Below are 14,307 nucleotides of genomic sequence, written 5' to 3'. Positions count from 1 at the left end.
CCCCCTCCAAGGAAAACCGTGGTCAAATGTACCCCAAATGAGTCAACTTCTTTTATTGGGTTGCTAACTATATGTCAATTAAATGTTAGGGAATGCCTACCAAAAATGATGACTCTGGTTTTGGAACTATCGATCTGATGTCTTTTTGACAGTAATTACATAATTATGCCAGTTGTCTGGCCAACTCCCAGTTCACAAGAATAAAGTTATGTCATCAGACAGCTCATCCAAAGAGAGCACACGGTCATGAGCAAGGCACCCTGGGAGACCTCAAAATGAAAAAGATACGTCTCTTCAAAAGCACATAATCTCGTAAGGGGCCGGACAGAGCACAGAGAGGTAAGTGTTCTCATGCTCACCTTTGCAGCATTCAATAATATCTGCCTCAACAAACTTGCTATTTACCTGTTAAGATTTTTACTTGTAAACAATGTAACAAACACCACACAAACATCCAGTCAAATATAATCTCGTCAGACAGTACTTCTTGGTATAATTTGATGAGCTTATAAAAAAGGACTTTAAAAACCATACCATTGTGAGGTAAAAAGAAATCATTTTAATAACACATTTTCACGTCTGTTAATTCAACAGTGATTTCAACTATGCATGCGTACCCATGTAATTTGACTGGCCTCATATGTATTCATTTTCCAACATGCATCCCTAGGACAGAGTAGAGCCGAACTGTTTATTTCGAAAGAGTACAGTGTGCCTTGTTGTCAAAGAGTTGTATCAACTTGAACCTGTGCAAAGAGCCCTATGAGGCTGCTCGCCGTGGTGGTTTTGCACTGAAACGTTTCCCTGGGAAGATGATGAAAGAGACGAGGCTCTTCCCAAAGCCTCCTGGTTGCTTGTATTCCTATCACAGCTCGGCTGGCCCAGACGTAGAGACGGAACAGTCAGCAGACAGCCTCCCAACACAGCTGGCTGAGAGCTTCATTTTTCGAATCAAAAATACGCAGACCTTCCTAATGGTGCCATTTGTCCCAGGGTTCAATTAAGGAGGGAATTAAAGCTGCTGCCCAGCACTCTTCTCTAGGGCCTTAAGGAGTTTTCTTCTCCGACTGTTGTTCACTGGCCACGTGAGTTCCTCGGGGCACCTGCTGCAGAATTGAAAGCCTGAAGACTCGGAGGGACGCGGTCTGCCTTCCTCATCAGAGGGGGGGACAGCCCTCTCACTTCCTGCCGAATGGATCCGACCACACTTTTAACCCTATAGAAAGAAACACGAATGGAAACAGGCTTCGCTTCCAGATTCCACCCCTTCCCTCGACCCCAAACAAACAAGACGTCATCAGAATGGAGCGGTGTGATTGCCATGTATTTTGGGGGAGTGTGGGCCGGCTGCCGGACCCCCAGAACAGAACGGCCGGGAAGCTGTGGCAGCCGTGAGGGACTTTTAATGGCTCGGAAATTGCCCCCCAGCAGGGAGAGATGTATCTGGCCAAGTTAAAAAAAAAATAATAAATGAAAAAGAACACCGCCACAGATTACAAAGGTTTGGGCTAATAAGCTGGAAACCTCTCATTCTCGGCCAACTTGGATGGTCTTGAAGTAACTAACCATTCAGCCATAAAGGGAACTTTTGCGCTTTTGTCTAAAGCAGAATCCCACATCAATTAAGACAGCTCACAAGTAAACAGTATTTTCCCATGAGGGTAGTGTTTAAATAAGTGCTTGGGAAGTAAGTCTGCAAAACAGCTATTTAGGCCTCATATTTAATTGCACACTTGTTTACACGTTCGTGCCCACTTATCAAAATAAATGCAAAGGAGAAACGTGCAAGCTTGCAAAAACTAAGCTGGAGTGAAATATTAAGATGGAGGCTTGGGGTGGCAACCTTTAAAATGGCAAGTGCTGTGACATAACAGCACCATCTAGCCTTGAAGTGAAAAAGAGGTCTCCCGCTGCAAAGCAAACACCCCCACCCCGCAATAACACACAAGAGATTTTATTTTAATTTTTAAGTTTACCTGGTGGCTGCACGTCTTCCTGAACAACACCAGCCCGGTTTATGGCCTGTTCCTTCTCTGAGAAGCACAACAGAAAAATGACTCTTTAGAGAGAGGGCTCAGGGAGTTCCTGTCGTGGCTCAGCGGTTAACAAATCCGACTAGGAACCATGAGGTTGCGGGTTCCATCCCTGGCCTCGCTCAGCGGGCTGGGGATCTGGCGTTGCTGTGAGCTGTGGTGTAGGTTGCAGACTCGGCTTGGATCCCAAGAGTTGCAGTGGCTGTGGCATAGGCTGGCAGCTACAGCTCCGATTCAACCCCTAGCCTGGGAACCTCCATGTGCCTCAGGAGCAGCCCTAGAAAAAGGCAAAAAGACAAAAAAAAAAAAAAAAAAAGGGGGGGGTGGGGGCAGGATACTGGAAATCTTTGGATCTACGTGGGACAATTAGAAAACAATACCCCCAAGGGCTACTAAATTCAGAGCTGCCATCCCTCAGAGCTTTTAAGTTATGGACGTTAGACCCTATCAGGCAAAAAGACTGGATGGAGATTTTCAGAAGAAAGCAAGCCGTGCTTCAAAGGAAAAGCTCTGGATGAACAGCTTTTCTCGGTGATCTCAGCAGTTTGGAAAGGCAACAAAAACAACAGCAAAAGAATAATTTTGAGAGAACTGGTGGGTGTGATCTTATGAGGGGAAGGATGCTGCATTGAAGGAACAAGTACAATGAACAAGAAAACGATGCAGTTGATGTGTCTAAAATGTACTCCATGGAAGGCCTGGGCCCGGAGCTAAATATGCTATGTTTTTGATAGGAAATAGAGCAGAAAATTAATCTTTGGGTGGGTGGCTTTGGTTTGGATAATTGAAGCTTCCCTAATTGATTGCAGGTGCTGTGCCAATTAGGAAGCACGCTTTGGCGACAGCAGCTTAGCGAGCTCTTTGGAGCTGTCCTACGGGCGAGGGCCAAGTGAAATCGGGCATTTTATGTCTGTGGGCTTCAAGCACTCTGACACATCTTTCCGAGTGGTTTCGAATAAACCCAAGGGCTGGGAAAACAAAGACATTATTTTAAGTACCTTGACAAACAAATGGTGGCTTTTCAGGAGAAAGACTCGGAGCCAAAGGATTTTACTACTATATTACAGTAATTAAGTGTGGTAATCAGACCTTTGTTTTAATCAGGCTGACAATGTTTCTTTAAATCCACATTCAGCTCTGATTTCACATTAGGCCATTTTCTTTATTCTGGCCCCTGGATTCTCGTAAAGTTAACACAAGCATAAAGGTACATGAAACAGGGTTTTGCCAAATCAAATATTCATTGAACCCGCTTCTCTGGTGATGTGACAGAAAGTCAATCCTAAGTGGACCTATCTGATAGTTTTATCAATGCTAAGTTTTGCTCTGGCAAATAAAACACTGGGCAATAGGGATTACATGAATCTTAACATCCGAGTCTAAGCAAGACAGAGAGAAGACAGCACAAGGAAGCCCCTGTAGACAACGGTCCTGTGGTTTCACTGAGCCTCTCTGAAAACTAGCAGGTGAATGACAACCAAGCCTGTGGACCAAGAGGGGCCAAAAGACCTCCTCCATCTACAGTGGGCCTCTAAGATGTCAGACGTGCTAAAATAACTCACCACAAAAGGCAGATCTCATTTCCTGAGAAGTTAAATTCCTGCAGGATTGAGCCCTACCACACTGACGACATGTAAATTTCCACGTGTGGATGTGTTTTTTCAAACAGGCTCTTAGAAAATGCCAGCTAGTAAAAGACTACACGGTTACTGATCGTGCCAGGAATGAAAATAGCTATCACTTTTCACACCTAAAAGGTCCATTCTCCAGCATTAAGGGAGGAGGAAGAGATGAGTTTTGAAAAAAAAAAAAAATGCTTGATTGCCAGAAAGCATTCCAGACGTCCAGAGAATGGGACATCCTGGCGCACCGAACACGTTCAATGAGAGGCAGGTCCTGCAAAACCAAAGACGCTGGCAAGCTGCCAGCCATCAAAGGAAGTTGACTTCTGGTGGCAAGAGAGTGCCTAATTGTGTCCCACTCTCTCACAATGCAACGCGAACCAAGTGGAGAGGAAAGAATCCCTGTCTTCACACTTCCTTGCTAATTGCTAATGAGGTTGGAGAGAGGCTGAGGATTTATTTTAAATAGACCATAATCTCCTTATAATCCTTGTCCTTAGGCAACCACCTCTTTTTTTGGCTTGGACGGGCAATTTAAACCGATTTGCTGAACCAGTTCCTACCAAGTGATAACCGGTATTAGCATCCTATCTACACCCCCTGGTTCTTTAATCCATTAATGTTTCATAAATACGCTAAGGCCAAAGCAGTCTTACAGAAATTCATGATATGACACAGAGACACTTTACTTGTGAATATGCTGCAGGGAAAACAAACGGGCCCCTCAGGATTCAGCAAGTACATCTTGATGAGGTTGACAGCAGGTTTCCATTTTGCTATCATTAGAGAAACAGCAAATGTTTATCATCCTCAGGAAAAGGGCAACGCCAACATCAGGGGTTTAACTCTGTGAACCAATCAGGATGAGCTAATCACTGACTTTCCAGGAGTGAGCATCTTTCGAGCAGGGGTGAATGATGAAAACTCAAATAGGCAACTCAGGGCCTGGGGTTGTGATGCCGGTTGCAAAAGTCCCCTCTCCAGTGTCTCTGCAAGCCCAACTCTGCCCCCTGGTGCCGAGGCAGTGAGCTGATTTGCAGTCCGAAATCCTTATCTCTCCTCAAAGGACCAAGGATCATATTATTAAAAGCCTAGTAACACATGCACACAGGCTCAGTTTTCTAGGTCAGCAAAAGAATCCACCCAATAATTTTTAGGTCTTTGGAAATGAAAGCTGTCCTTCTATTAAATGTCCATACTGTGAAATAAATCTGTGTGACTGGCTGCTTTAACATTCCCAGCAAAGGAATACAGCAGAGCCAGGCGCCAGCCCCCGCAGCGCTCTGATAACTCACATGCTGTGGGTGCTCTCGGGGGGACCAGCAGACAGAAACCTAAAAGCAGGTGCAGAATCTGACCTCGGGGCCCTACGCAGTGAGACCACCCACTCAGGAACACCCCCTGCATCCCCTCCTGCCAATGAACAGTTTAAAATAAACGCAACTGGCAGCCTGAAATAATTGGACGTGTCAACATTTGCATATGGGGAGTTTCCTGTTGTGGCTCAGTGGAAACTAATCTGACTAGAATCCATGAGGACACAGGTTCAATCCTCAGTGGGTTAAGGATCCGGTGTTGCCGTGAGCTGTGTGGTGTAGGTCACAGATGCGGCTCGGATTCCACACTGCTGTGGTTGTGGCGTAGGCCAGCGGCTACAGCTCTGATTCAACACCCTAGCCTGGGAACCTCCATATGCCGCTAGTGTGGTCCTAAAAAGAGAGAAGAAAGAAAGGAAGGAAGGAAGGAAGGAAGGAAGAAGGAAGGAAGAAATTGAATATGGACTGTATATTACATAAGATCGGGTAATTGTGACTATGTAAGAGAATGGCCCTGTGCTCAGGAAATACATGCTGAAATGTGTCTTCAACTTACTCTCAAGTGGCTCTGCAACATAACGGTAACAATTATAATATGTGTATATAATTACACATGTGCCTATGTGTGTCTGTACGTATGTATATGTGTATAGATTCGTAATACATATGGGGAGAGAAAATGAGGCAAAACGTTAACAACTGGTCAATCTAGGGGAAGGACATAAAGGGATTTATTGTACTATTCTTAGGCCTTCTCTGCCGGCTTGGATTTGTTTTTTTTTTTTAACAACAAAAATACACAACTGCAGAACAAGTATAAGGAAGTCCAACAACGTTGTGACTGTTAGGCGATTACTTCAAAGTCTCTCTTTTAAAACAGCAACTGTAAACTTGAAAAAACACTTTGCCGAGGCTCCCATTTTGCTGCAGTCTGACTTCTCACCAGGGCACGGGGCGGAACCCAGGCAGCTTTGTAAGGCTGCTTAGAAAATATGACTTCGGTCTGTGCACTCCATTCGGCTCCGGTGAAAGGAATAAAAAGCATATTCTGAGCGCCTGCCATGTAATTGGGGAAATGCCCTTCCAAGGTGAGAGGCATTTGTGCATCAAATGATGTCTCGCAGCCCTGGACAATACACTCGCCGTAGGAGTGGAAGACGAGGTAGGAGAAGTGAGGTCTCACGGTGCTGCCACGTAACCTTTGGCTTTGCTGGCAGACACTCTCAAAGGCAGGTCAAACAAGACATCAGTAGGCAGCAGGCAAGGCCAAGGAAATAGAGTCTAGTGTCTACCCAGCAACGAACCTCGCTAAGTGACCTTGGACGAGTCACCTAAATGAGCTAGAGCTTCTAGCAAAACTATGATTTTATGCTTCTGCACATCTAATTAAAGTTAAAAAATGAGAACCGCAGAAAATGATCTTATTTGTTCTCACTTCACAGGTTTCCCTGAAATGGATGTTATTTTGTAAAAGGCCACATTCAGGATCACTGGTTGGAGGATGCAAAGACAAAAGGCAGACTAGGCTTCGAGTTACAGCACCTGGACACTTCCCCTAAATGTGGGCTCTTCACACCAACCGTGCTGTGCCGACATGGTGAAAGCTAAAAAGCAACGTCTAGACTTCTCCAGAGGCACAGCAGAACTGTCCCCATACTTCTGGCTTGGGACAGCCAACTGCCAATGTCAAATGCCATCTTCTCAGGGCTCATTTCAGTCCTGAGGTAGCACCTGTCAAACTGACCTCGTATTCCACCTAACACGGGGTCAAGTCTGGCTGAGTTCGTGAAAGAGCTGAAGATCGCACTGAATGTCAAAATGAAATGCAATACGACAGTCTTATGACAGTGGCCTGCCTGCTTGGAAAGCATGCAAGATCTCCTAGCCTGCATTTTACCTCAGCAGGCTTCTGCCTCTCTTCCGCCGCCGTGAAGCTTATTTCAGCAGGGGCCCTGGAATCTATCTACCTGTCCCTGTACCCAGGCCAGCCGGCATCGGTCAGGCTGGACCAGCTGAAGGGTCCACACTGATGTGACACTGAGGTCCTACATAGCCTGGGTTCCTCCCTTGCCAGCCCCTGGCTCCGCTTCTCAAGGACTGGGAATATGCCCTGCTCTTCCAAGGACAATGGGCTTCTCCTCGGGCTGCCCAGAGTTCTGGGGACCAGAAATAGACAAAGGATGCTCACAAGAGAAAGACCCAATGAGTGAGACTAAGAAGGAGCGGCTGAAAGGCAGGAGCACAAGAACAAAGTGAGGGGTCCTGGCGGAGGGAGAGGGCATGAAGCATGTCAAGGAGAGAGTCTGACTGGGGCTTGTGCCTCTCACGCAGACACCTGACCTCCTATGTCACAGTCACGAAGAGAGCAGAAGCCACAACAACCAGAAAGTGCCTACACCTCCCAACATCACACCACACCTAGCTGTATCCACACCCACCATTCCTCCAGGGCTAGTGCGAGACATGACTGGCCTTGGGTGGTCCCAGGCCCACCCCTCATCGCAAGATCCCACACCTCCTCCCAGTCTGTGGACGGCCTTCTCTCTCCAGCAGCCTTCCCTGTGCAGAGACTCCCTCGGCTCTCCACTGCTCCCAGCCAGAACACACCCTCTCCAGCCGCCACCCCGCCCGCCCCGACCTGCTGCAAATATCATTCATCATTCTCCGCTCTGTACAGCCCGGCATCTTTATTTTTTATTTTTTTTTTTTTGTCTTTTATTTTTTTGCTTTTTCTGGGGCCGCTTCCGCGGCATATGGAGGTTCCCAGGCTAGGGGTCTAGTCCAAGCTGTAGCCACTGGCCTATGCCAGAGCCACAGCAACTTGGGATCCGAGTCGTGTCTGCGACCTACACCACAGCTCACGGCAATGCAGGATCTTTAACCCGCTGACCGAGGCCAGGGATTGAACCCGCAACCTCCTGGTTCCTAGTGGGATTCGTTAATCACTGCGCCCGACGGGAACTCCAGCCCAGCATCTTTAAATCTTAAATCTTTAAATCTTCAACCTAACACCCTATTTACTCTCCAATCCACTGCGATCTGCTTCCTGCCCACTATCAAACCACTCACTGAAAGCCTTCTTAACCAAATAACCAATGAGCTTTGCCTTCCTTTTGCTAAATCCAATGGATATTTTCACTTATCTTTCTGTCTCCAGGCAGTCCAGCCTTGCTGACCGCACCCTTTCCCAAGGAGAGCAGTCTTCATGGGGCTGCGGCTGCAGCCTCTCCTGGTGGTAGTCCTCTCGCCCTGGCCACTCCAGGTCAGTGTCCTTTGAGGGCCCCTCCTCCTCCACTTGCTTTTCGGACCTTCAAACCTGCATTCTGTCCTGGACCTGCCTGTCGTTCTCTAAATGCAGCCCGGAAGCCCTACCTACTCCAATGGCCATCCAATGCTGGTGACGTGCCGTCTCTGGCTCCAGCTCAGGTCCTGGGTCTCAGCTCCAGGCTGGCACCTCCCACTGCCTGCCGTGGGAGATCTCCAAGAGCACGTCCAGGTCCCTAAAACTCAATACATCCCAAACTGGACCAGCCTGTCCTCTCCTCTCCCAAACATATGAGATCTCCTCATATGTTTCTCAAGGCCCAGCATCGCATCACCTCAGCTGCTGGAGCAAGAAAGCTGGGCGCCACTCTCTTCCTCTCCCTCTGCACTCTTGAGTTAATCAGCCACAAAGCCCTGTAGGGGATTGATTTCTTAATCTGGCTCCCGAATTCAGTTCTTTCCCCCCATCCCGTAACCACCACCACCACCACCCTGGTTCAGGCTGCAGTCACCTCTCCCTGGGGCCACCGGAGGCACAGCCTTCCCGTAACTGGCCTTCTTACCGCCAACCTTGACCCTGCCAGCCCCTCCGTCACTTACAGTCAGAGATGCCTGGAAATGTGCCACTGATCACCCTGTTCTGATTCAAATACTTCAGGGATCCTCCCAGCTGGACTCTGAGGACGGCAGAGGGTTAAGGAGGTATTTTACATAAGCAAGTGAGCTGATCAAATTCAAAGAGCAACTGGCACAACGACAGACTTCTCAACAGCCAGAGCAGAAGACCTGGAGTTCGACATGTTTTCTGACACACGAGAGTAGATTTTCCCAGTTATAAATTCTTACCAGAGAAATACAAAGATGTATTTCAGAATGAAAAAAAGAAAACCAACCTGAAACTAGAAAGCAGTGAGATGAAAGAAGGATCCCTGAGTAAAGAAGGAGGATAGAGAGAAATAATCAATGATGGTATAAAACGCTGATGGCACTAGGCGAGCTGGGGAATAATAAACACAAGGCAGGATACCAGGTACAGCCTGTGGACAGAGGCAAAGGCATGCGAAGGTCTTTGTGTATTTCACAGGCAGTAAAACTCTGAACTGTAACCACAAAAGAAGAAAAGCAGAACATAAAACTTTCAAACTGGAGTTCCCGTTGTGGCTCAGTGGTAACGAACCTGACTAGCATCCATGAGAATGAGAATGAGGTTTGGATCCCGGGCCCCGCTCAGTGGGTTAAGGATCCAGTATTGCTGTGTCTGTGCTGTAGGCTGGCAGCTGCAGCTCCAGATTCAACCCCTAGCCTGGGAACCTCCATACGCAGGTGTGACCCTAAAAAACAAACAAACCAAACCTTGCAAACTAGTAGAAGGAGAGAAAATTAAATAAAGAAGCCTTAAAGGCAGAAAAGGAGGAAAAAAACAGAAGAATAGAAAACACGAGATACAGAAAACAAACGTAAATATATCAGTAGACATAGTGCAAACGAACTCAATCTGACACGTCAAAAAGATGATCAGGAGTTCCCGTCGTGGCGCAGTGGTTAACGAATCCAACTAGGAACCATGAGGTTGCGGGTTCGGTCCCTGCCCTTGCTCAGTGGGCTAACGATCCGGCGTTGCCATGAGCTGTGGTGTAGGTTGCAGACACGGCTCAGATCCTGCGTTGCTGTGGCTCTGGCATAGGCTGGCAGTTATAGCTCGGATTAGACCCCTAGCCTGGGAACCTCCATATGCCGTAGGAGCGGCCCAAGAAATGGCAAAAAGACAAAAAAAAAAAAGATGATCAGATTGGATTTTTTTTTTAAATCCCAGTTGAGGCTGGTTATAAGACTTTAGCACAACTAAAAGCTAAATATAAAAGGATATACGTACCAGGAAAACCCTAGCCAAAAGAAAGCTGGTACCTACGATAATATCAGATAAAAACAGAGTTGGGGAGGAATATCAGGGATAAAGAAAATACTGATATAAAAATAATAACGGAAAAAAATTCTCCAGAATATTCTAGATTATGTGCACCAAATAATATGGCCTCAAGATATCCAAGCCACAGAATTAAGACATCTGATCTGGAACCATCGCATGCAGAACTCTGCACCCTAAAACAGGACAATATACGGCATTCCAAGCACACGGGGGACATTTGCAAAGACTGACGTGTACCGAGTCACAAAGCACTTCTTGACCAATACTGAAGAATCAGAATTATAGAGTCTGGAGTCTTTGACCACAAAGGCAAAGAAGGTATAGATCAGCAACCACACAGAAACCAGAAAGACCATGGTGGCTGCTGGGTGGAGAATGGGTGGTGGCAGGGGCCCGCCCAGGGGAGCAGGGAGACCAGCTCAGGGTGCAGGGAGCGGGTGGGGGCAGGGGAACTGGACACAGGTGGGGACAGTGACATGGAGAAAAGAGTTCTGACTGCCTTGTCCAGTCATATACATCTGGCAACTGACACAGTGCCAGGCACACAGTAGGAAGTAAAATCTAGATTTTTTAAGAAATGGAAAGGAAACTAAATAAAAATGCCTGCTGGAGGCTCAGAAATGAACCGAAGCCCTGTCCTCACATGGTTCCCAAGACCTGGCCACGAATGCCCCACCCGAGTCTGTCCACCTGCTTAAATCTCCTTGTCTCACTTCCCCGCCCTTGCAGCTCCTGGTTTCTGAAATGTTTTTATGGGGTGCTAGTATAAGACTATCTTCTATGTTTCCACAAATGTTATCTCATTCAATTCACCCACAAACATGTAAATTCAGTCCTGCAAATTCCACTGTTACCGATTAGCAAACAGGCTGGGCTCAGAGAGGTTAAGGAACTCACCTCTTTGAGTAAGGGATTTTAGGCCCTTATCTGACTTACCCCTTTTCTCGCCCTCTTACAGAGACGGCCTGGTGCCCTGGTAAAGCGATTAAGGGCCCTGGTTCAAATCCCATGTCTGGGACTCATCGGCTGTGGGTCCTTATGCAGGTTATCTGTTCCATACCTCAGTCTGTGCACATATAAAATGGGGATGATGGGAGTTCCCATCGTGGCGCAGTGGTTAACGAATCCGACTAGGAACCAGGAGGTTGTGGGTTCGATCCCTGGCCTCGCTCAGTGGGTTAAGGATCCAGCGTTGCTGTGAGCTGTGGTGTAGGTCGCAGACACGGCTCGGATCCTGCGTTGCTATGGCACCGGTGTAGGCCGGCAGTTATAGCTCTGATCAGACCCCTAGCCTGGGAACCTCCATATGCTGCGGGCGCGGCCCTAAAAGGACAAAAGACCAAAAAAAATTAAAAAAAGAAAGAAAAGACAAAAAATAAAATAGTTTAGAGTAGAGTAGAATAGAATAGAATTAAAAAATAAAACAGGGAGCTAGTCACACAGCAGCTACCACAAAGGGTTGTTATGAAAACCAAATGGGTTAATATATATCAAGTGCTTGCAAGAGAGCTTTCAATAAATATTAGCTATTTAGTATTATTTACTTTTTTAAGGAATCAGTTATGACTCTCAGATAAGAGTTGTTCAAATCAATTAAAATTGAACCAGAAAAGCAGGCAGCTGTAGAATGCCTTACAGTTAAAAATGCAGATACTGGAGCCACATGCACTAAATGTTCACTTTAAAGGCCTCATTTGTCTATCTCAAGGTGACTCAGGCAACCATAGACTCTGGACTACTCCCCATCCCGCCTTTTTTTTTTTAGGGCTGCACCTGCCAGATATGGAAATTCTCAGGCTGGGGTCGAACTGGAGCTGCAGCTGCCAGCCTACAGCACAGCCACAGCAAGTGCCAGATCTGAGCTGCACCTGCGACCTATGCTGTATCTTGTGGCAATGCTGGATCCTTAATCCACTGAGCAAGGCTAGGGATCAAACCCTCATTCTCATGGATATTAGGTTCTTAAACAGCTGAGCCACAATGGGAACTCCCTGGACTATTCCTTTAAGACTGTCATTGGGAGACACAGCACAAACCCACCTTGATCATCTGCCCTAGAGCAAGGGTTTCTCAACCCAGCACCACTGGCACCACTCGCATCTTGGGCTGGGTAATTCTTTGTTAAGGGGTGGGGGCTGCCCTGTGCATTACAGAGAGTTTAGCAGCACCCTGGCCTCTATACACTAGATGCCAGGAGCACACTTACTCCACCCACCCCACCCATTTTGTGACCAGCAAAAACGTCTCCCGATAGAACTAAATGTCCCCTGGGGGACAAAAATCATCCCCAGTTGAGAGGTACGGCTCTAGTCTTCAGAACTGAAACTTTTCAAGTAGGATCCAAAGTAGATTCCCTTGTCCCAGCTTCAACTCTAGGGGCTATAATACAATAGCCCGGGGCAAGGACCAAGTAAGAAGGGATAAAACAGAGAGATAACGCAGGGCTTCCAAGGTCCCATGTTTACCCCCACGCGTGGTCACGCGTGGTCACGCGTGGTCACGCGTGGTCACGCGTGGTCACGTAGATAGATAGGCTGGAAGGCAGGGTGCAGAGGCCATTTCAATCTTGACTGATGAAAAGAAGCTACAAGAAATTTGAGTGTGTACTTAAACCGCTCTGCCTCAGAAACCAGATGTTGTAGCATTTGTAATGGTCAGAGCATTTATACAGCACTTTTGCCTTCAAATCACCAAGCTCACAGCCTCCACTGATATTCTCAAGGGGCAAGGTTGGCCCTTTTCCATCTTCTAGATGATTCAGGTTTCCTGGAGAACAAAATGAGCCTCTAATGCCTAATATTTTCTCTCTGACAGATGGTTTCAGATGTATCAAAGTGCTAATCCTTGCTGAGGTATAGGTCTCAAGGAAGGGGAGTGTGGCTTTTAGAATGATAGGACTGGAATGATTAAGGAAGAAAATTACTCCCAGGATATTCACCATTGTCATGTGAGTAACCAGCTTAAAATGAAGGAAGATAGCAGAATCTGAAGGAAGATTTGAGGAGAAAGAAGAGGAAAAACCCAAAACCTCAGGTTAACAGTTTAGCTCTGAGACATTTCTGATCAAAGACATCTTTGGGAGCGGAAATGAAGTGCAATAAACACATCTGCAAGTTCAGGACAATTAGGGCCCACCTCCCTCCCCCAATATCACCTTCCCAGCTTCAGTACAAGGAAGAAATTCTGGAGACAGAGGCCTGGGTTGGAATACGTGTCTTGCCGCTAACAGCTGTGTGACTTTGGGCATGTTACACAACCTGAGTCTCAGTTTCCCCGTCTGTAAGACAGCAACATGTACCTCAAAAAAAGGTGTAAATTAAAAGATCCTATGTGCATTAACGAGACATAGAAGCCTGCAGTGAATGTTAGCTATGAATATTAACTCGTATTTAGTGTTGACCTACGACGTGCAGACTGCCTTTGAGTCTCAGCAGAGGCTAGACGGTTTTATTTTAAGATACTACAGAAACACATAACTACTGATGAAGATAGTGAGGGCCCAAGAGGTGGAGTCACTTGTCCACGGTCACAAAGCTGCACACAAAGGATTCGAACCCAGGTCTCCCTGACTCGCGAGCCAAGCTCTGCCCAAGGCCCCACGTGGAGAGGATGGGGAAAGAGAGGGAGTCACTGGGACCAGGGCACCGCGTGGTGGTCAGAGGTCACTCACGGTACTCCTCCAGCCGCATTAGGGGCCGGAAGTAGATGGGGTAGAAGGCGGCGCCGATCAGGGTGATGAAGCCACCAAAAATGAGCGCGGTGCGCAGATTCGTGGACATGGCTCTGAACCGGGCCTTCGCTGACCCGCTGAGGACACCGAGCTCTCGCAATCCTGGCTCCTGCCCGCTGGGTCGTGACCCGGCTGGGAAGTGGAGAAACGGCTTTTGCTTCCGGGCCTTGTGGGCGGGGCTAGGAGGCGGAACAGGGGCGGGAAGAGGTTGGGTCAAGGGTGGCACCGAAGGCGGGGCTTAGGACTGGGTGGGGCTAGGGCAGGGGGTGGGGCTGGGGCGGGGGTGGGACTAGGGGAGGAAGGGGCGAGGCGTGTAACCCCACGCACCGCCTCCGGGCGGTGCCTGGCAGCGCCTGGCTGCCTGGCTCCGGAGGGCGAGCGCCAGCTGGGAGAATGGAGAGTGGAGCTTTTATTG

General features: G+C 47.6%; 1 protein-coding gene across 2 annotated transcripts; it reads right to left on the bottom strand.

The window, feature by feature from the left end:
• Positions 537 to 14,078, bottom strand: SMIM20 (small integral membrane protein 20). 2 transcript variants are annotated; one of them, XM_013978564.2, is made up of 4 exons: positions 13,833 to 14,058; positions 4,345 to 4,431; positions 1,977 to 2,033; positions 537 to 1,216 (listed from the first exon to the last, which is right to left on the bottom strand). In XM_013978564.2, the coding sequence occupies exons 1-4, from the start codon at positions 13,939 to 13,941 to the stop codon at positions 1,179 to 1,181; spliced, it is 291 nt and encodes a 96-aa protein (XP_013834018.1). In that variant the 5' UTR covers positions 13,942 to 14,058; the 3' UTR covers positions 537 to 1,178. The 2 variants fall into 2 exon arrangements, with proteins under 2 accessions (XP_013834018.1, XP_003356928.1); XM_003356880.4 differs by lacking the exon at positions 4,345 to 4,431 and having other exon boundaries at positions 13,833 to 14,078.

The sequence above is a fragment of the Sus scrofa genome, chromosome 8, assembly GCF_000003025.6.
Source record: "Sus scrofa isolate TJ Tabasco breed Duroc chromosome 8, Sscrofa11.1, whole genome shotgun sequence".
Classification (NCBI taxonomy): Eukaryota; Metazoa; Chordata; class Mammalia; order Artiodactyla; family Suidae; genus Sus; species Sus scrofa.
This window is presented reverse-complemented; position numbering and strand designations above follow the sequence as displayed.